At 61.1% G+C, this 20,271-nt stretch overlaps 1 protein-coding gene across 12 annotated transcripts; it reads right to left on the bottom strand.

Moving 5' to 3' along the window:
- Positions 1-4,380: 4,380 nt before the first annotated feature.
- On the bottom strand, positions 4,381-19,526 carry TAL1 (TAL bHLH transcription factor 1, erythroid differentiation factor). 12 transcript variants are annotated; one of them, XR_016237368.1, is made up of 7 exons: positions 19,118-19,443; positions 16,811-16,971; positions 13,336-13,782; positions 12,225-12,319; positions 7,114-7,599; positions 4,668-4,771; positions 4,381-4,533 (listed from the first exon to the last, which is right to left on the bottom strand). XR_016237368.1 is itself a non-coding variant. In XM_089337377.1 (6 exons), exons 3-5 carry the CDS (start codon positions 13,779-13,781, stop codon positions 7,145-7,147), a joined length of 996 nt encoding a protein of 331 aa, XP_089193503.1. In that variant the 5' UTR covers position 13,782; positions 16,811-16,971; positions 19,118-19,443; the 3' UTR covers positions 4,381-4,771; positions 7,114-7,144. The 12 variants fall into 12 exon arrangements, 8 of the variants coding, with proteins under 8 accessions (XP_089193503.1, XP_051712464.2, XP_051712459.2 ...); XR_016237367.1 differs by having other exon boundaries at positions 6,369-7,599; positions 19,118-19,442; XR_016237366.1 differs by having other exon boundaries at positions 4,668-7,599; positions 19,118-19,442.
- Between the last annotated feature and the right edge of the window lie 745 nt (positions 19,527-20,271).

The raw sequence follows: 20,271 nt of genomic DNA, 5'->3' as shown, positions 1-20,271 counted from the left end.
TGCTGGGTATCCATTACCCCACACCTCACTCCCACCCAGCCTGTGAGCCCCCACAGACAGGGACAAGGTGGTGCCTGGCCAGCCCCCAGCACCGCTGTGCGCAGTGAATGACACTGCAGCCCCTCACCACGCTTGCTCTCTGCCGTTCCCAAGCACAAGGACATCCGCTTTCTATACATTTGCCAGCAGCTTGTATGTGTGATCCTGCCCCATGACAGCTCTGTGAGATGGGTGTTAACATCTCCACGAAGCCGAAGCTCAGAGAGGTGCAGTGACTGACTCAAAGCCACACAGCTCGGGCAGTAAGTAGCAGTACTGGAACTTACAGCCACGTGATCCTGACCCCAAAGGTGGGGCCAGCTGCCTTCCCTGCTTGCTCCTACCCATGCCCTGACCGCTCCTTCCTTTTAAAAAAATTTGTCCATGTAGTCAACAGATCTACTCCAGGTCTCCTCGTGGGTGGCAGGGACCTAAGTATTTGAGCCATCACCTGCTGCCTCCCAAGGCGCACTTTAGCAGGAAGCTGGAATCTGAAGCAGAGCCAGGATTCAGACTCACGCTCTGATACGCACCGTGCCGAACGCCTGCCACGGCCTCTCTTCTGGAATGGAGGCCAGATCAGTCACCGTGTCCTCGCCAGCTACAGAGCCCGTGCTGCTGCAGGCAGGCTCCCCAGCACCCACGGGGGCACCTCACAGTCCTGGGCAGATCGCTGGCACGAGCTGAGCCGCCATCTCCCCCACAGCACAGCCTCAACCTGTCTGTTCCAGGAATACCAGCCACCGACTGGCTGTCTCTTCTGCCTTTGCCGAGGAGTCCTGAGCTCCAGCTCCGCCGTCAGAGCTGAGTACACCTTCGCCTGCCCATCCCCCTCCTCTCCTTACTCTGACTCATGATGACGCAACCCCGTGCCCAGCACTGGGTCCCCACAGTTACCTGGCTTAAATGGGCAGCAGAGGCAGTAGGGGAGTGCTGGCTGCAAACAGCTAAGGGGGTAGTGCGCAGGCAACGAGGAGGCCCGGCTCCCGTGACTGCACCAGCTAGCAGCTACCAATCCTCATCCTCCACACCCACTGCCCAGGCCCACCACAGCCAGCCTGCTGCTGGGCAGCCCAAGTCAGCACAGACCCCTCCCCACCCGCCTCCTGGCAGTCAGCATGGACCCCTCCGCACCCCCCTCCTGGGAGTCAGCATGGACCCCTCCCCACCTCCCCTGGGGCAGAGGCTGTGATGCAGTGGGGGTGCCTGGGATCAAGCCCACCTCTGCTTCTGATCCAGCTTCCTCTAAGAGGAGACAGCAAATGATGATGGTTCAAGTTCTTGAGCCCCTGCCACCCACATGGGAGCCCCTGATGGAGTTCCAGGCTCCTGGCTTTGGCCTAGTCCAACCCTGACTTTGTGGGCATTTGGGGAGTGAACCAGCAGATGGAAGGTCTCTCTCTAATAAATAAATAAAAATCAATGTTTTAAAAAACAGCAGCCCGAGCCCCTGTACAGGCCAGGGGCAGAGCGGTCCACCGGCCCCTGCAGCCCAGGACCAGAACCTGTGTCTCAGCCAGGGCGCCCAGGAGTTGGCACCTTGTGCAAGTCTTGCCTCACACCCATCCCCATTCTTTCATTCCCTGCCGGGCTCAGACTGAGCCAGGAGACCACACAGGGAGCTTCTTCATTCAGCAAATACCACCAGGGAGCTTGTGCCAGTCGTCACCGGAAGGCTGAAAAAGAGGTAAATCAGGCATGGCCTCACCTCTACCAAGCTGGCGCTTCGGTGGAGCAGCGGGTAAGTAGAGAAATATGAGGGGCCTCCAAAAAGTTCATGGAAAATGCACATTATGAAAAAACTACGCATGGATTTCAACATTTTTTGCACCAACATCAATTTATCATTTAATTCCATTTTTTAAGATGCATTTATTCATTTGAAAGTCCGAGTTACAGGGAGGAGAGATCATCCATCTGCTGGTTCACCCTGAAATGGCCACATAGCTAGGCTGGGCCAGGAGCCAGGTGCTTCACCTGGGTCTCCCACATGGGTGCAGAGTTCCAAGCGCTTGGGCCATCTTCTGCTGCTTTCCCAGGCCACTAGCAGGGAGCTGGATTGGAAGAGGAGCAGCAGGGACATGAACCGGTGCCCACCTGGGGCGCCAGCGTTGCAGGCAGTGGCTTTACCTGCTGCGCCACAAGGCTGGCCCCTTAACTCCATTTTTGAAAGTACCCTTGTGGTTAGGAAGCCAGGGGAAATGCTCGTGTCCTGGGCTGGCGTTGCGACGCAGCAGGTAAAGCCACCACTTGCACCACTTGCAACTCTGACAGCCTGCCCTGGAGCCCTGGAGCCCCGGAGCCCCGGAGCACTGCTTCCAACTCCAGCTTCCTGCTAACGCGCACCCTCCGAGGAGCTGGTAAGCTAACAGGTCCTACCACCCATATGGGAGACCTGGATGGAGCTCCTGGCTCCTGGCTTCAGCCTGGCTGTCGCAGGCATTTGTGGAATGAGCCAGAGGATGAGCGTTCTCTCTCAAAGTAGTGAATGAGTTGATTTTTTTTTTTTTTTTTTTTTTTTGACAGGCAGAGAGGACAGTGAGAGAGAGAGACAGAGAGAAAGGTCTTCCCTTTGCCGTTGGTTCACCCCCCTAATGGCCGCTGCGGCCAGCGCACCACGCTGATCCGATGCCAGGAGCCAGGTGCTTCTCCTGGTCTCCCACGGGGTGCAGGGCCCAAGCACTTGGGCCATCCTCCACTGCACTCCCGGGCCACAGCAGAGAGCTTGTAAAGCTGGAAGATCAGGAGAAACAGTAACAAAAGAATGAGTTGGGGATCAGAAAGTGCAACAGAATGAGGGCATGGTGAATAATGAGGTGCTACAAGCAGGCCAGTCAAGTGGCTGTGCTGTCCTGGGGCCCCAGAGAGCCTCCTTTCCTCTCTGGGCCTCAGTCTCCCTGTTCGGAGCCCCGGTCACCAGCCCAGACCACCTCCAGGGGCCAGCTCCCCTGCCTCGCAGTTTCCGTGGTGACGGCCAGAGTTCACAGGCTCTTCCTGCTCTCCTAACAGGAGTGTCTCGTCCCTTCCCAGGAAAAGTCCTTCGGAAACGGGCGCTCTCCTCTTCCCATCCTCTGGCCAGGACAGTCAGGCCGCTGCCCCACCCCTGCCGGGCCGCGGCATCACCGTCATCGGCGCCCTCCAGGTTGCTGGGCCCACTCAGCACCTTCAGGCCTTCTCATGCTGGCTGCACTGGAGCCCGTGACCCACACCCCACCCTGAACACCCTGCGCTTCATTCTCGGATCGCCACTCTCCACTCTGCCCGCTCTCTGGCCGCTGTCTGCGGCTGTCTCTCCTCCAAGCCTGTCATCATGCTGCCCTGGCCCACAAGCACAGATCAGAGCCCGGGTGCAGGGCCCAGCTCCCCCACCTCCCAGATCCATGGCCTGCTCCCACTGCTCCCTACCCCAGGGCCAGACCGCCCGGGAGGCATGCTCAGGCTTCTCTCAAAACTGGGGCACTTCTCTGCACACCAGAGCCTGAGTTTCAGCCACTGGCCTGCCTCTGCCCTCCCAGCTGTGGCCGGGATTCCCTTAAGGAGCGAGGCAGCCAAGATCAGAGCCTGGCAGGATGAGCAGGGCTGACCTGGCAGGCCCAAGTGCATGATGCAACTCTCAAATTCCCCCTTGGCATAGCTCTTCCCTTAACACTCAGCCCTTTGTACTTAATCTACCAATTCATGCTGGCTGAGCAGGTGTGGCGGTCACTGTCTCCCCGCCAGGATGTAAGCTCCCGAAGAACAGCATCCACCCAGCGCTGCATCCGCAGGCTCTACGCTACCTGGCCCTGCAGCAGGTGCTCAACACCATTTGTCCAATGAACGAGTGAAAGACAGAAAGGCTGGTACCCTACAGGACGCGCCTGCCTGCCCTATTGCATCTCTGAGGGTCAGTCCGCATGCAGCGGCCTGCCCCAGAGTCCCTGCCTGCAGCCACAGTCCCACTCCTGGACCCCCAGGGCAGCCCTCCCAGGCCACAGGGTCTCCTGCACAGCCTCTGCGGGCAACTTCCAAAGCCTTCAGCCTCCATCCCGGAGCTCCAGGCCTCAAGACGCAGGCATGGGCTGCAGCCTCCACTGAGTCTCCAGAGGATCGCGGTCCTAAGGCAAGACCTTCAGCTACCCCGAACCTATGAGGAGGCAAGTGCCCAGCCTTTGGAAGCCGACCCATCGGCAGGAGGCGGAGCGGCGTGGCAGAGGGAGAAGGGGAACCCTCAGGGGGAGCCCCCCAGCTGCACGCCAGCCCCGCCCTGGGGCAGAGGCAGGGCACCCACTTCTTGTTTCAGAGGGGAAGCAGGTTCTCCTCTTGGGCCCAGGGATGCGAAGAGCCAGCACAGGCCAAGGGCCCCTTGTAAAACTTTTATTTAGAAATCTTCCCAATATAGCCTTATATATACACACATCATCACCACGTGTTTTTTCGCGAAGAGTCACACGCCCACAGGGCTGGCCTGCGGGCAGCACACAGGTCCAGGTACCTAGAGCGGTCACTCCTCTTCTGCAGAAAAAATGCAGAGACCAACGCAATTCATCACATACAGTACGACATCGACAGAAAGTGCTGGGCCCGCCCGCAGAAACCACACGCTATGTACACGGGCAGGGGCAAGCCTCGGGCAGCGAGCCACGTACCACTGAAATCACAAGTACGGACGGCTGTCGGCTGACTACAGATGCAGTGCCCTTGGTTGGATTTTTGGGAAAGGATAAAGGTTGTACCATCTTGTCATTTGCCACTACCAAGAAAACAATATGAATTTTCCTTAAAAGATGTAGTTCCCCCCAGTTGTTCCATTCGCCTCTGTCCTCCTCAGAATGGTTTTCTACCTTGACATTTTCCCCCTTGTGTGCAGGTATTGTTCTTGAAATGCTGCATTTCATCACAGGTTCAGGAGGTGGCGGAGGGAGAACACAGGGAACGCAGCGAGAAAATCAGCTACAGCTCTCCCCCAGTTCGTACAAAACCTAAAGCCTTGTGCTTCCCCTTGCAGGCCCGCATTTTGGGTAGTTGGGTTCACCCATTCTGTCCATGTTCCTGTCTCTGGTCCCTTCTCACTCCTGTCCCCTGCCTTGCACCGAGACAGAAATGAAGATGACCTGGAGCAATGAGGACCATCCTAGTAAACCCGGGGCGCAAGCGGTTTACAACGTAAGTCACCCCATGCTGAGCAGGCTGCAGGCTGGGGATCCTGCTGCAGGCTGGCACGGAGGACAGCAGAGCGCTCACAGGTCTCCTGTCCTGAGCCCAGTCCCAGGAGACAGGCCAGGCTGGGGTGGCTGAGAGCAGGGGACAGCGAGGAAGACTCCTCATCCCAGCCACGCGGCCAGCCTGCTTGAGTTTCGTACGGAACGTGTGACATGTCCCCAAAGCCATCCTCAGTGTGGCTGAGTCAAGTTCATCTACTGGGAAGGGAACGCAGCCTCAGGGTCCAGGACAGCTGTTCTGCCCTAAGACAGACTCCTCCCACCATCTCCTGGGAGGAGGGACTGGAAAGGAGCCAGCCCTCCTCCCCATCAAAGTGAGGACTGGGACGCTGCAGCGGGATGGGGAGTCACCGTGCTACAAGGGGCGGCCACACTGACCCCACGCCCTCGAAAGGGACCTCACAGCTTACCAGGAAGAGCAGGGGAGCAGGGGCCACTCCTGTGCCTGCAGCTGTACTCAGGACACAGACGGAGCCACAGGGTGCAGCGACAGATAACAGGACTTCTGAGCAGGCAGTCCCATGGGTGCGGGATGTGGGTCACAGGAGGGCCTAGCCTTAAGAAAAACACGACCCACTGCCTGGATTGACACAGGAGGTAAACGAGGGGGCGGTGGTCCACTCTACAAAAGGATTCTTCACTTTACAAAAGGACTTGGAGTTTTTCTTTAAAAGATGAAAGTCAGGGATTTGATTTACAAAAGTTTCTCATACAGCTTTGGGAGGGACACCCTCCTATGGCATCAAGCCAACCTCCCACACACACCCTCGGGGAATGAACACTGCACCATCGATCAGGGGACTTGTGTGCATGCGTGCGTGCGTGCCTCAGCCAGGGCATGGTCTCCAACCAGATTTCCCATGTCCTACGAGTGGGGCTCATCCCAAGTCACATCAAGACCTAAACACCCCAGCAACAACTAAAGTCAGGCAAAAAGCCCAACTGCCCAGAATTCACAGGACGGTGTGTGCTCAGTTCAGAACGCAGACCAGACCATCGGCAAAACAGCGTCTTGCGGCAGGGGAATTCCTGTCCGCACCTGGGAGGGAAGGCAGGACCGGGCTGCCGTCCCCTGCCTGCACAGCACCCGCTGAGGTGCAGGAGTTGAAGCCCCTGTGCCCAAAATACCTCTTGCTCCATTTCACTCTAGTGTCGTTTTCCCTCTCTGCCTTCACACCAAGTCCAGCCGGGGCTGCTGCACGGCTGCACACTGGGTCCCCGCAGCCACAGGACAGGAAGGCGTCTCGGTGAGGAGCAAGCAGCGCTCTGCTCTCCAGGGCGAGTAGTCAGGGCCGTGGGTTTCCCAACCCTCTGGCCCAGGGATGGACAGCAGGCTGCCCCCTGGCCGTCTGCTTCAACCGGGCCCTGAGAAGGTACCTGGAGGCTTGTGACTCCTGTAGCAGCCCGCTCACTGGGTGGACTGGCACTGGCCTGGTTGAAGACGGGGCTCAGGAAATGGGCAGCTGCTGGGTACCTTTATGTGCGGACAGATGCGGCCACAACGGCCAGCTCAGCCAGCTCAGGAGGGGTTCCCAGCAAGGCAGAGGCTGTGACTGGCCTCAGGTGAGTGCCGATCCCACCAGGTCTTGGCAGAGCCAGGACTCCTGTGCCCGGGCCAAACGCAGTGCCCTTCGAGCCTCCTAGGTGGGAAGTCTTAGGATCGGGGGCGGGGAGAGGGCAGACCGTGCCGTCTTCAGAAAAAGTACCTACCACTATGCCCCCTTTTTCTGTTCTACTGAGGCAGAAAACAGAAAGCCAGCCCAAGGCTCAGGGAAGGCTTCCCACAGTTCAGACAGCGAGGGATGCCCCCAGGTCCATCCCAGTTCTCATCACACCTGCCCCCAAGGCTGCAGTCCCAGTGGCCCAAGGGCACCTCTTGGCTGGTCCCAGGTGGCCACAGTCTATCACCGGGGGCCAGCCCCATCGGCGGCAGGCAGCAGGGCGGGATGGAGGCTGCGGCTCGTGTGCTTGGGGGCCGGCTCCTCTGTATAGCTGTCCGGGCTGGCTGCCCCGTCCAGGGAGCTGCCACAGCTGGAGTTGGGGGAGAGCACATCCTGCAGCAGGTCATCGGGGGGCGCACCAGCCCCTGCCCCGCCGCCCCCGCCCGCGGCCCCCCCCACAGCGTCCTTGCCAGGCTTGGCCCGCTGGGAGCCCTCCTCCTCTTGGTCGTTGAGCAGCTTGGCCAGGAAGTTGATGTACTTCATGGCCAGGCGCAGGATCTCATTCTTGCTGAGCTTCTTGTCCGGGGGGTGCGTGGGGATCAGCTTGCGGAGCTCGGCAAAGGCCCCATTTACGTTCTGCTGCCGCCAGCGCTCCCGGCTGTTGGTGAAGATGCGCCGCACGACTTTGGTGTGGGGGCCTGGGGGCGGGAGGACAGGGTTAGGGTGACGTGCAGGGACTGCCTGAAGGGGTGCCAAATGCAGGCAGCCAGGGGCGCCTGGACCTAGAAAACGCTAACTCACCCTTCCAAACCCCACATCCAGCATTTCCTCCCCAGCAACAAGCCCCTCAACCCCTCAGGACCACCACACCAAGCAGCAGGGTCCATTGTCCCCGTCTCGTGGCTCGTAACAGTTCTGGGTGTGCCTGTCTCCCTCTCTGGGCTGGGGGGCATCTGAGGATGGGGACCGTGTCTCACTCATTCATCCGCTCACTCTGTAGGAAGACAGACTTTGGAGCCACACTTCCCGGGTTCAAATCCCAGCCATTAGCCACGAGACAGGTGACTCTGGGCAAGTCCCTTAAACTCTGCCTTGGCTTCACCACCTGCAGAACAGCGATAATGCTGATAAGTCGAATCACAAGATTGCTAGGGGTCTAAAGCCTAACACGGGTAGAGCCCCTAAGGCAGCACCCGGCTCAGCTCAAGCACTCAGCAAACAATGGCCACTACTCTGCATTCATGGGATCTTTACTAACAACCAGGCACTAGGGAGCAGCGGTGAACAAGACAGCGAGGGCCTCTGTCTTCACAGAGCTGACACTTTAATGGGGACGAGAGGATGAGCAAGTACCCCCCACACACTCACACATGGGGCTGCACGGTGAGGCAGAGTAGGTGAGCAGGGGCCATGGCACAGGAACAGCCAGGCTGGCCAGGCTGGAGAGGCGCACACAACGTCAGAGCCGGCAGGGCCAGAGCCCTGGGGACTGCTCTGAGGCATGGGTGAGTGAGAGCAGAACAGGGGCTTCAGAAGCACCTGCTGATGGCAGGTGGGTGGCAGGAGAGGAGCACAGAGGCCAGTGGGGACAGGAATCACTCGTGGGCTCTCACCCCCAGGAGAGGAGTGCAGTGAGCCACGCACAGCCGTGGCCTGAGGCACCACGCAAGCTTCCAAAGGCGGCCTCAGTCTGCCCATGTCTGCATTGCACCTGCTTCGGCTTGGCCCAGCACTCACTGGCACTCCCTGCACTCTGCTGTCAGAGCTGGGCAGACTCCAGTGTGCAGGGACTGAGCACCTGCGCTACAAAGCCCTGCACTCCGTTCCCGCCTGCCCACACTAGGGCGGCTGAGTCCCGGGAACCCACCTGCTGAAGGAACGGCCAGCCCTTGGGTCCCGACTTGCCCTCTTCCAGGAGCCCCTGGAACAGCCCTCAATACGCGGAAACACGAGTGGGGGAGGAGGGAGCAGAAGGGCTAAGACCTCCACAACGCCCCACTGAAGCAGAGATGCAGGCAGCTCTCCAGGCCAACACTTCCTGGTCCTCCCTCTCTCTCTCTCTCTCTCTCCCCTTCCCATCCCCCCGCCCCACCCCTACCTCTCCAGCTTTCCCTGTCCCCTGCCTACCCTGCCTACAGCTGCTTTCCCAAACTCCAGACCCCAGCCCAGCTGACACTTGGCCAAAGGCAAGACCCTAGCTGAGAAAAACACAGCACACCTGCGGGGGCAGCCCCACCCTGGGCTGCCTCCAAGGAAGCAAGTCTCTGTCGTCAGGCCTCCAGGGCTGTGACATGGAAGGACCAGTCCCTGCAACCAGCCAAGGCCAAGGCAGTGAGCTGGAGACAGCTCCTCGCTGCGGGGGAGGGGGTGATGCCACTGCTCTCACAGCCGGGGAGGGCGGTAGATGCAGAGGGGAAGGAGGGAAGTATCCCAGAGTGTTAGGAGGATGGCCCAGGGCCCTGCTGTGTGACTCTCAGCAGGCTGCTTCACCTCTCTGAGCCACAGTTTCCCCATCGGTGAAACGGAAACAGTTAACACTCATCTCCCGGGTTTACGTGAGGGTTAAATAAAAATCAACAGAGGTCGCCACAGGCTGAGAAGGGAAGGAAGCAATGGGGTGGCCAACAGGTGCAGAATCCCGTTAGAGGAGAGGTGACGTTCCAGTCACGGCACAGCAGGACGGCTGCAGCCATCAGTGAGTGACCGTGGATTCTGACTGTCCTCACCACAAAGCAGCAATAAGCACCTGAGGTGCTGAACATGCCACTCCCCCTGATTTGTTCATTACACATTGTACACATGCATGGAACTATATCAAACCACTCCAACAATATGTACAAAGGTACTTCAAACTCCAGAAGTTCACAGAAAATGGAATGAAAAGATAACTTTGGGGCAGGCACTTGGCAAAGCTGCTTGGAACGCCCGCATCCTCCACTGGAGTCCCTGCAACAAGTCCCAGTTGCCTTTCCAATTCAGCTGCCTGCTAATGCACACCCTGAGACGTGGCAGGTGGCAGCTCAAGTACCTGCGTCGGATCCAGTTCTGGGCTCCCAGCTTCAGCCTGGCCCAGCCCTAGTTGTCGTGGGCAGCTAAGGAATGAGCAGCAGATGGGAAATTTCCGTTTCTTTGTGTATGTGTTTGTGTGTCTGCCATCATTTCAAACAAACAAAATAATTTTTAAAGTAAAAAAATACAATAAAAATGGAGCACATAAGGAAGGTACAGGGCACACAGGTATCCAGTAAATGGTAGAAAGTGTCCACACTGGCGCAGTGGGTTAAGCTGCCAGCATCCCATATCAGCGCCAGTTCATATCCCGGCTGCTCCACTTCTGATCCAGCTCCCTGCCGATGTGGTTGGGAAAGCAGTGGAAGATGGCACCAGTCCCTGGGCCCCTGCCATCCACATGGGAGACCCAGGAGAAGCTCCTGGCTTCTGGCTTCAGCCTGGCCCAGCCCTGGCCTTTGTGGCCATTTGGGGAGTGACTCAGAGAATGGTGTCTTTCCTTCTCTAACTCTGCCTTTCAAATAAATAAACAAATCTTTTAAAAAGAAATACTTATTTATTTATTTAAAAGGAAGAGAGAAAGGCAGAGACAGAAAGAGAGAAATCTTCTATCTGCTGGTTCACTCCCCAAATGGTCACAACAGCCAGGGCTGGGCCAGGCTTAAGCCAGGAATTCCAACCGGGTCTCCCATGTGGGTGCAGGGGCTCAAGGACTTGGGTCATCTTCCACTGCTTTCCCAGGCACATTAGTAGGGAGCTGGCTCGGAAGTGGGCAGCCAGGACTCAAATCGGCACCCAGATGGGATGCTGGTGTCGCAGGCACTGCTGCAGTGTAGGACCCAATAAGTAACTTTTTTTTTTTTTTGGACAGGCAGAGTGGATAGTGAGAGAGAGAGAGACAGAGAGAAAGGTCTTCCTTTTGCTGTCGGTTCACCCTCCAATGGCCACCATGGCTGGCGTGCTGCGGCCGGCGCACCGCGCTAATCCGAAGGCAGGAGCCAGGTGCTTCTCCTGGTCTCCCATGGGGTGCAGGGCCCAAGCACCTGGGCCATCCTCCACTGCCTTCCCAGGCCACAGCAGAGAGCTGGCCTGGAAGAGGGGCAACCGGGAAAGAATCCGGCGCCCCGACCAGGACTAGAACCCGGTGTGCCGGCGCCGCTAGGTGGAGGATTAGCCTATAGAGCCGCGACGCCGGCACCAACAAGTAACTCTTAAAAAAAAAAAAAGAAAGAAAGTCCATGCACATCTCCTGCATCCCCACAGCCTGCTCTTCCCCTACATGTCTGCCTACTGCTGTCTGCATCCTCCCCAGAGAAGCCCCCTCCCATCATCCCTTCCTCCTCCTGCATCTGCCCCTCCTCCAGCAACCTCTCCGTGTCCCAGCACTGAGGCGCTCGTAAATCCTGGTGACACAGGGGTTATGGCCTCCCTGGACTCCTGGCCGCCCCAGACCCCATCCTGTGTCCTCGCCTGGGGACCTGCAGGACTGGCCCCGCCCACTTCTTGTTTGCAGCACCCCTTCCCCTAGGCAACAGACCCCTCTGGCCCAGCATCACTGGCGCCTACAGCACCTGCCCTCCTGGGTCTTTCAGGGTCTGTTTTCTGCTCCAAACCCCAGACCCCTCCTCTCCGGAACACTGCAGAGGGCTCCGTTCCAGAAGCTCCACCCACACACACACTGGGATCCCTCCAACAAAACTGCAGGCGTGGCTGTGAGGCCTCAGGTGCCCTTCCTGCCGGAGCTCTGTGCCACTGGCTTGCTGAAGCCCCTCAGTTCCGAGAAGAGGGCGGGGCTCCTCCAAGTCTCCCACTTATCCAATCCCTCCCAGCAAGTTCAGGGCGGAGTTCACAGTGCAGCCCAGAGGCCCTCCTGGGGGTGGGGGTGGGGGCAGGGCAGCATCAATGGTGTCAGGAAGGGAACACCAGGCTTCATCCCAGAGTGCAGGGACCTGGGAAGGGACCCTTGAAGGTGCAATCCCAGGCAGGGCAGGGCGCAGGCTGTACACTCCACAGAGCAACTGGGAGGAAGGGTGGGGGATCCCCGGGCTCAGCACTGACGGCCAGAGGCACAGGGATGGGGACCAGACCAGAGATCTAGGCTAAGCGCCACCGTGTCCCTCTCTGGGACCCCTCTCAATAGGACTGGGAGCTCAGGTCCAGGGTGAAGGGGCCTCAGCACTTTTGGGGTTCCCACGTGGCTTCCCCACTGATGTGAGACTCCTTCCTACACAGCACCCAGTGTCCCCTCCCACAGGGGCTGTAACCCACCCCAAGTGTACAAAGACAGCGGCGGGGCTGGGGGGGCCAGACTCACCATCGGTGATCTCCATCTCGTAGGGGGAGGGTCTCCTCTTCACCCGGCTGTTGGTGGTGAACATGGGGAAGGCATCAGGCTCCCCAAAGAACCCGCTGTGGGAGGGAGCAGCCAGGTCACATCGTCACCCGTGGAAGAGGAAAAGCCGCCCCCAGGGATTCTCCCCACACCTCTGGAGCCCCCAGGCCCTGGCGACCCTGCTTCACACTAGATGGGGGACAGGAGGAGCATTACCCACCCTCACTCAACCACACACGCACCCCCCTCATGAGACAGACGAGGGGGGCCCAAATCTACACATCCCTTCACACACACACACACACACACACACACACTCAGGCAGAAGGAAACAAATAGGTGGAGCAGGCACAAATGCACATGCACACACACACACACACACACACCCCTCCTACAGGCAATAAGCGCCCATACATTCCCAAACAGGTGCCCACACAGGCAGCTCGGACCTTGACCCCAGCCTCAGCTCACAGGACCCGGGGCTCCCCACACTCACTCCAGGATCCCACTCCCCACCTTCACAGGAGCCCCCACAGCGCAGCGGGTGCTCACACTGGGAGCCCAGGCTACCGAGAGCAGCGGGCCTTCCTGCCACACCCCCAGGTGCTTTCCCGCACTTGCTCGCTCGCTCTCTCCTTCCTTCCCTCTCCCTCTCCTTCACTCTCCCCCAGCGTCTCTCTCTCTCCCCTCAGCCCCCCTCACCCCGAGCGCACATGGCCACTCCTGCCTGGGACCCACACACGGGGAGTGGGGTGGGGGTCCCTCCTGCCACGCGCGCACTCAGCACCCGCAGCCACACACCCGCACACCCAAGGCGACACCCATCTCTTCAGCTGCAGCCGGGCGCACCGCGCAGCCACATCCAACCACACTAGCACTCTCCGAGGGCTCCCTTCCCACTCCGCACGGGGGCTCCAGCCTCTACCTCCCCCGGGTTCCAGCGCCCTCCTCTCGCGGCTTTCAGCCGCACAGCCACGGCCGGCCGGAGCCCAGTCCATTGCCGAAGCGCTGAGGGCCCGGGGCTGCTGGCCGCGTTGCCCACCCGCCCGACCCGTCCCGTCCCGGCCGTCCCGCCGGTCCCTCCGGCCCTCACCTGCCGAGCGAGGCCAGCGGTTGGCTGAGGCTGTAGAGCAGCGCGCGGCCCGGGGCGGCGGGGGCCGCCGGCGCGGACGGGCTCAGCTGCACCATGCGGCCGTCTCCGGGCAGCTCCGCGGCAGCCGGGGCGGGCGCGGGGGCCGGCGGGGGCCCCGGAGGTCTGCACAGCTCAGTGGTGGGCACCCGATGGCGCGCTTCGGCCGCCGCTGCGTCGCGGCCCTTTAAGTCTCGCGCGGCGCCGCCCCCACCGGCGGGGCCGCCCCCAGGGCCGGGGCGGGCGCCCAGCTCAATGACCCGGGGCTCCGCCGGCGGCGCGCGGCTCGTCTCCTTGGCGACGCCGTTCAGCAGGACCAGGTGCGGGGGGGCCATGCGGGCCTCGGCCTCGTCCCGTCCCTCTAGCGGGGGGTCACTGCGTGCCGCCTCGTTCGGCGGCTGCTCGGTCATCCTGCGGGCAAACAGATAGCGGGCGCCCGCTGAGACCACCGGCGCGGGCCGGGATGGGGGCTCGGCGCGGCGCTGCGAAACCCGAGAGGCCACGAAACTTGGCGCCACGTGCTGCGGCGAGATGAGGGGGGGTGGGTGTCTCCGGAGGGGGCCGAGGGGAGACACCGAGGCAGGGCCGAGAGACTCGAGGTCGGAGAAGACTACAGGGACAGGAGAAGAAAGAGAGGGAATCCAGCCGCTGCAATAATCAGAGAAGGAGGCAGGAAAAGTACAAAGAGGCGAGAAAGATCTCCGACACCCTCCTCCTCGGGCCTGGGGGAAGGGGCGGGAATAAACCCCGACCGCGCTCTCCCACCCCTACCCCCACCCCACCCCCACCCCACCCCCGCTTTGGTTTTGGCGGCGGGGGTGGGGGGCTATGGGGCAAAGGTAGAGTACTTTTGGAACCTCCCAGTGATACCCCCCCACTGCCCATTGCCACAACACACACACACACCCTGAAACCTGGTGAGGAGCACATGTGGGGAGAGGGGATGGAGGCCACAAGGACTGGGGTGCACCGAGCCTGAGCTGGCAGGGAATAACCCAGAAGAACCAGCTCCACCCCTACACATATTCACCCTGCAGAGGGAGTGCATCCCACCAAGCAACCCCAGCAGCCCCCCACCACCGCCCAGACCAAAGGAAGACGGACGGACAAGGGCAGCAGATCCTGGCATGACAGCCCACATGCCCTTCCCCATTCTGTTCAGTGGACTCGGGAGTAAGACCGGGTCTTCGAGGGAGCCTGGACATTCAGAGCATGCCCCACCCCAACCCCCACCCCCAGGCCAGGGGAGTCCCAGCTCCTGTACAAAAGCAGGTTTGAGTTTCAAGAAGGCCCTTGAACTCCTCCAGACACCCTGCCCCATCTGGGACTCAGTGATCTTCTCTGGGAAATGGGAGGAACCCCTCCTTGATGCATTTGAAAGTACTGTGGCAAATGCTCAAGTCAGCACCACGCACCTGCAACAGCCAGACCAGAATCCCAGTCTGTTTTACACTCCCAGGGACCCCCCCCCACCTTCCTCCAGGAGGATCACAGCCACCCCACTTCCCACAAAGCACTGGGGCTCTTCCATCACTCGGCTCCCTCCAGCTGGAGCCAGCCTCCCCACTCCGACAAAACCTGGAGACTCAGGGTTCAGAGTCAGGGACGCTTGTGAGTTATTTTAATTGTACACATAAAATCAACCAGACAGGCTTCGCGATTGTTCAAAATAAGGCTTCTGCTCTCAGAATTATATAATTGGGAGTCTTTTACAACAGAAACTAAATGCACAAAAATCCAATTTGGCCCCAAAGTCCAAGAAGCCATTCACAGCAGCCACTGAGCTCCCGTTCCGCTACTGCAACACCCTGCCCCGGGGTCGGGCTGGGAACCACGCTTCCCCTCCCGGACGGGAGTCTGGACCTTCTGCAGCCTCCTGGGGGAGCGCAGCCCAATCGCAGCAGATACTGAGCACACGAAGACTCTTGTGCGCCTACTCGGGGGCTGCCACCCTCCCAGCCCAGCCCAGAAGTGCTAGAATTGTCCCAGATCTGGTGTACAGAAGCTGCAGGGGCAGGAGGTGCACTGGGCTTCATTAGGAGTGAGTTTTCAATTATGGCGGAGACAATAGGGCCAATATCCACAGTGCCACTGAGACCCCCTGGCCATTGGAAATGCACCAGCAACATCCAGCCACTCCTCCACTCCCCCTGGCTGGGAAGAACACCAGAAATACAGCAGTCCCTGGCCAGCCATCCAAGCCCCAAGGTGCTAGCTCCCTGACCCAGGTGTTTCAGCCTCAGCTGTAAACAAGTGACAAAAGGTGTGCCCTGCAAACAACAACTGTGCCCAGGCTGTTAGGATTCATTTGTCCCCTCTGATTCCTTCTGCAGCTCCCTCCACAGGAACCGGTTCCCAAGGGGGCAAGGGGAGCGCATGTTCCCGATGAGATGACCCTAGCCAATGCCCTCTCCCAGATGCCGGTAAACACCCGCATCCCTAAGGCTCCCTGGAGAACTGCACAGTCCCCGCTGCTTCCAAGACCTCCAGAAACCCGGCTGACTCTTCTGCAACCAGGATCACCCATCGAGGGCTCCACACCCTGGAGGACGCCACCAGAGGACCCCTAATGGGTGTCTGAGACGAGAAAGGAAAGCCTGCATGCTTTGTGTGTGTTTTTAACCTGGGTAGGAGCAGGCCTGAGGCTGAACGGCTCCTGAGTAAGGTACCAAGCACTGCAGCTCCCGTCTTTGTGCAGTCGCCAACACCCATCCGCACCTCCAGACGGCCCGACCTACTCTGTCCGAGTGTGCCTGAACAAGGAGGTCTGGCCGGCTCCTTCCTGGGGGCAGGCAACCCTCCCTGGCAGGTGCTGCGGGGCAGCTCCCAACGCCCCCCCTCCCCCAGGAAGAATTTCTCAGATGAAAACCGCCTCGGTGCCTCTGCCTAAGACCCGTTCTCCAGCCCTTCTAACCGCACCCATACCGCCCCTACACCGCAGCAGAGCTGGGAGACTGCACCAGAAGCCAAGCCGGCAGCCAGCGGTGCGACTCTGCCCTCGCCGCAGGAGCCGAGCGGTGTTCCAGCGGTCCCGCCCTAGGCCTCAGGGCCCAGTCAGGGCCCACCCTCGTAGGGACCGCGCCGGCCAGGATGGCTGCCGCCTTCTTCCTGCCCTTCTTCCTGCCGGAGATCCAGGCACGGCCTGCAGCACTCGGACAGAGCCGCCCCAAAGTTTCCCCGCCTCACGAAGGCAGCCACAGAACCCGGACCCAGGGGACAGTCCTAGAGGACTAGGTCCACCCAGGCTGGCTCTCCCCAGGGCGAAAAAGGCAAGGGCTTGCTGGAGGCCACCGCGGCGGCTCCGGGCGGCCGGATCCCCCATTTCCAACCCTCCCTCGCTTCTCCCTTCCCCCACCCAATCCCAGACTGGGCCCGCTCGCTGCGGGAGTCTTGCCCACCCCAGGCGGAGACCCAAGCCTTGCCCCCCCCCCAAACTTACCTGGGGCATATTTAGAGAGACTGGCCCCTCTAAATAGGGTCCCTACTCCTCCACCAGAGAGGGGCGGTGGCTGAGGTCGCGACTGTGGATGGAGGCGTCCTCGCTTTCCTGGTCGCTCCCTAAGAGGCCAACAGTTAGGCTGCCGTGTGGTCCTGGGCGGACTGCCGCGCCCAAAGCGAGTTTCCAGGAAAGATGGGGGTGGAGAGAAAGAGGGAGGGCGAGAGGGAGGGAGAGAGAGAAATGGGGGTCAGTGGCTGGGAATTACCTCATGTCCCCCACCCCCCAACCCGTCCAGGGATTCGCAAAGAGCCTTCCACCCCCAACCTGCAGGTGTCTGGAGCCTTCCCCTTGAAAAGAGACCCCTCCGCCTGACCAATCAGCTACAACGATTTAGTGCGACCACTCCCGGCAGCGCGCCCGGAACCGGGCCGCCTCGGAGCCCTCCACCAGGGACGGGCCTGCCTCAGCGCGGCCCAGCTTGTTTTCTAAGCGCGGACGCGTCTATGCGGTTTGCTCGGCCACCCAGGCCAGGCCCGAGCTGCCGCCACAGTCGCAAGGGACAGCACCGGGGCTGAGGCGGATGGAGGGTGGGGGTGTTGGGAAAGGTTAATGCCGTCTTCAGACCCTGGTCCAGAGGGCAGAACCGCGGAGTACCTGTTCTCCAGGACCCCCAGCTCTCCACGTCCACCCCAAAACGAAACCAGAACCCAATTCCAAGGGCTGCAGTTTGCCGCAGGAATGGAGTCACAACGGGGGGGGGGGATGAATACGCGATCTATTAGGGGCCTTTTTTTTCCTACTAAGGCGAAGAAAAAGAGGCAGAGGGGAGGAAGGAGAAGAGGAGAGGAGGAAGGAAGAAGGAGGGAAAGGGAAGAGAAGAAACATCAAGAAAAGGGGAGAGAGTCCCCACCCTCTCCACCGCCCCTACAGAACAGGTTTCGATTTTTCGGGATCTCGACGGGCAGAACCCCAAAGATCCGCCGCAGCACCGTGCGCGGCAGAAGGGCGGGCGGATAAAAACAAACCGACTCGGTCGACGAGGCTGTAGCCCAATTCCGGTCGCTTTTATTCCCCCCGCCCCCGGTGGGTTCTGTTTAATACGGTTTGCCCGCACCGTCCGGCGCCCACCGCGAGGGCCTCTTCGGTGCCGAGGCTTTGTGGAACAATTCTTCCTCGGGTTCCCATCCACCGCGGAGGCTTCCTTTCTCTTCGTCTAATCCCGTTGGGGGAGGGGAGGGGGGCCACCCATCCCCGTTGTCAGCCTGGAGGGGACGTCTGCTTTATGGTCGACTCTAGGCGCCCGTCCTCTTCTCCATTTTCCTCTCCCTACCCCGAACCCAGCAACTTAGAAAACGAAGCCGGGAAAAAAGCCCGCGTCGCTTTGTTCTCCCCGCAGAGACGCTAACGGGACCCAGCGACCGCGCTCTCGGACGATTATTTTAATTAAAACAGGCCGTTAACGAGGAAGAGGACAGCAGCGGTTACAGTAAAAGGCCAAACAAAATCGCTTCTTCCCGGGCTGGAGCAGAGCTGAGCCCGCCCTTGTACGAAGCCGACGCGACGGTCCCGCCGCGGGGAAAAATGTCCCCTCGCGAGCCGCGAAGCTTGGAGCGGGACCCCTCCCCCAGACCCCGGTGGCCGCACCCGCAACACTAACCCGAAATGGACGAAGCCCGCGTGCGGCGCGAACGCGGCCTGAAGGTGCCGGCCTGAGCGAGCGCCGCTCGGCTTCCAGCCGGGAAGAGCCGCCGCTCACCGGCGCACCCCTCTGCGCCGAGGCACCGACTGGCCCGGGCTCCGTCCGCCCATCCCCGTCTACGCGGGCTCCAGAATACATCATAATTTGGAATAAAATGTGAGAGCCCGCTCCCCGCCCCCCATGCCGCCGCGATCCCTCGCTCGCCCTCCCCCACTCCCGCCCCCAACGATTTTGCGCGGGCAGCGCCAAAGGACGCTAGCGTACGGGCGCACCCCTCGGCACGGCCGGGGCCCCACGCGACGGCCGCCAACACACATCACGAGCCGGCAGGGTCAGGCCCGCGCACGGTCCAGTGCGACACAACGAAATCACACCCGCGCTGTCGCCCACGGACGCGCAACCCGACCCAGCCGGGAGCACGCGCGCCCGGCCAAACAACGACACCTCCAGGACACGTCCGCCGCCGCCGCCGCCGCCACGCAGAGCCGCAGCCCAGCTCACACGGCCCGCGAGCGTCGGCGAGAGCTACAGTCACGACGAGGCGGAAGGGCCTCGCGGGGTCCGGGGCCACGCACCCACGGCGCACACCACGATACTCGGACACGCACCCTGCGGCGGGACGGCCTCGCTCGGGAGCAGTCGACATGGCCCACAGCGCCCACGCGCGCACTCTCCACCCCACCGCATGCACACAACACCGGGGAGAAATGAACACCAACCGCCGCCGCGCGCGTTGCTGTGCGCTGCGTAAGGAGAAGGGGAAGGAAGGAAGAGTCGGCGGCGGCGGGAGGGGCGGGGGCGTCCGTGGAAAATGCCCCCCACGGAAGGGCCGCGAGGAGCGGGAACCCCCCTCTGCGGGCGTGGACGGGGAGAAGGCGGACTGAGGAGGAACTCGGCGGGAGGCCGCAGGTCGCTCGTCCCCGGCCAAAGGCCCCAATGCTCACGTTTGTCCGCTGCGGGGGTGCGCGCGTGGCCATTTTGAGGCCGGGCCCGGGCGCGAGGCCGGCCCCGCCCGCGCCGCCCGCCGCCCCGCCCGCGCCCGCGCCCGCGCCCGCGCCCCGCGCCCCGCGCCCCGCGCCGCCCGCGCCGGGCCCCGCCGCGCCGCGCCGCGCTCTAATCCCGCTCACGTTCGGGGGGCCTCGTTAGCATGGGCCGAGGCGCGCGGGGCCGTGTGCGCCGCGGAGATAAGGCACTGCCGCGGGTCCGCCCGCCCCCGATAAGCGCCTCGGCCATTATGGGCCAAATGATTCATTTTAATTTGGCAAATTCACCGGGGGTGGGGGTAGGGGGGAGGAGAGGGGACCGGCTCCGGAAGGCGCCGCGTGCGGAGCTGCGCGCTGGCCGCCGCCCGGGCAGGCCCAGCCTCCATTTCGGATCCCGAGGCCTCGCGGGAAGCCCCGCGCCCCCAGCCACAGGCCCTCGGCCTTCTACAGGCTTCCATTGAGCGACTTCCATTGAGCCCTTGGCTCTGTCCCTGACTCTGAAGACTGCGGCAACACCGAAGCTGCCACCTCCCAGTCCTCCCTCTCCAGGGTCCCGGACCCCTGCAGATCTGATCCCAGAAAGCCCCCAGCTCCTCCCTCCCCGACCCTCCAACCCCTTTAGCCCTGGTCCTTTTCTGCTTTGAAAATGGAGCTGGCAGCTCAAACCCAAAGGACTCCTGGGACGGAGTGGTGAGGCCTGAGCCCACAAACACCACTCCTGCATAGTAATTTTTTTAAGTTAGTTTATTTATTTGAAATACAGAGTTACAGAGGCAGAG

The sequence above is a fragment of the Oryctolagus cuniculus genome, chromosome 7 (assembly GCF_051225735.1).
Source record: "Oryctolagus cuniculus isolate XC-2025 breed Fujian yellow rabbit chromosome 7, ASM5122573v1, whole genome shotgun sequence".
Lineage (NCBI taxonomy): Eukaryota > Metazoa > Chordata > Mammalia > Lagomorpha > Leporidae > Oryctolagus > Oryctolagus cuniculus.
Note: the sequence above shows the minus strand (reverse complement) of the source record. Positions and strands in the feature narration are given on the sequence as shown.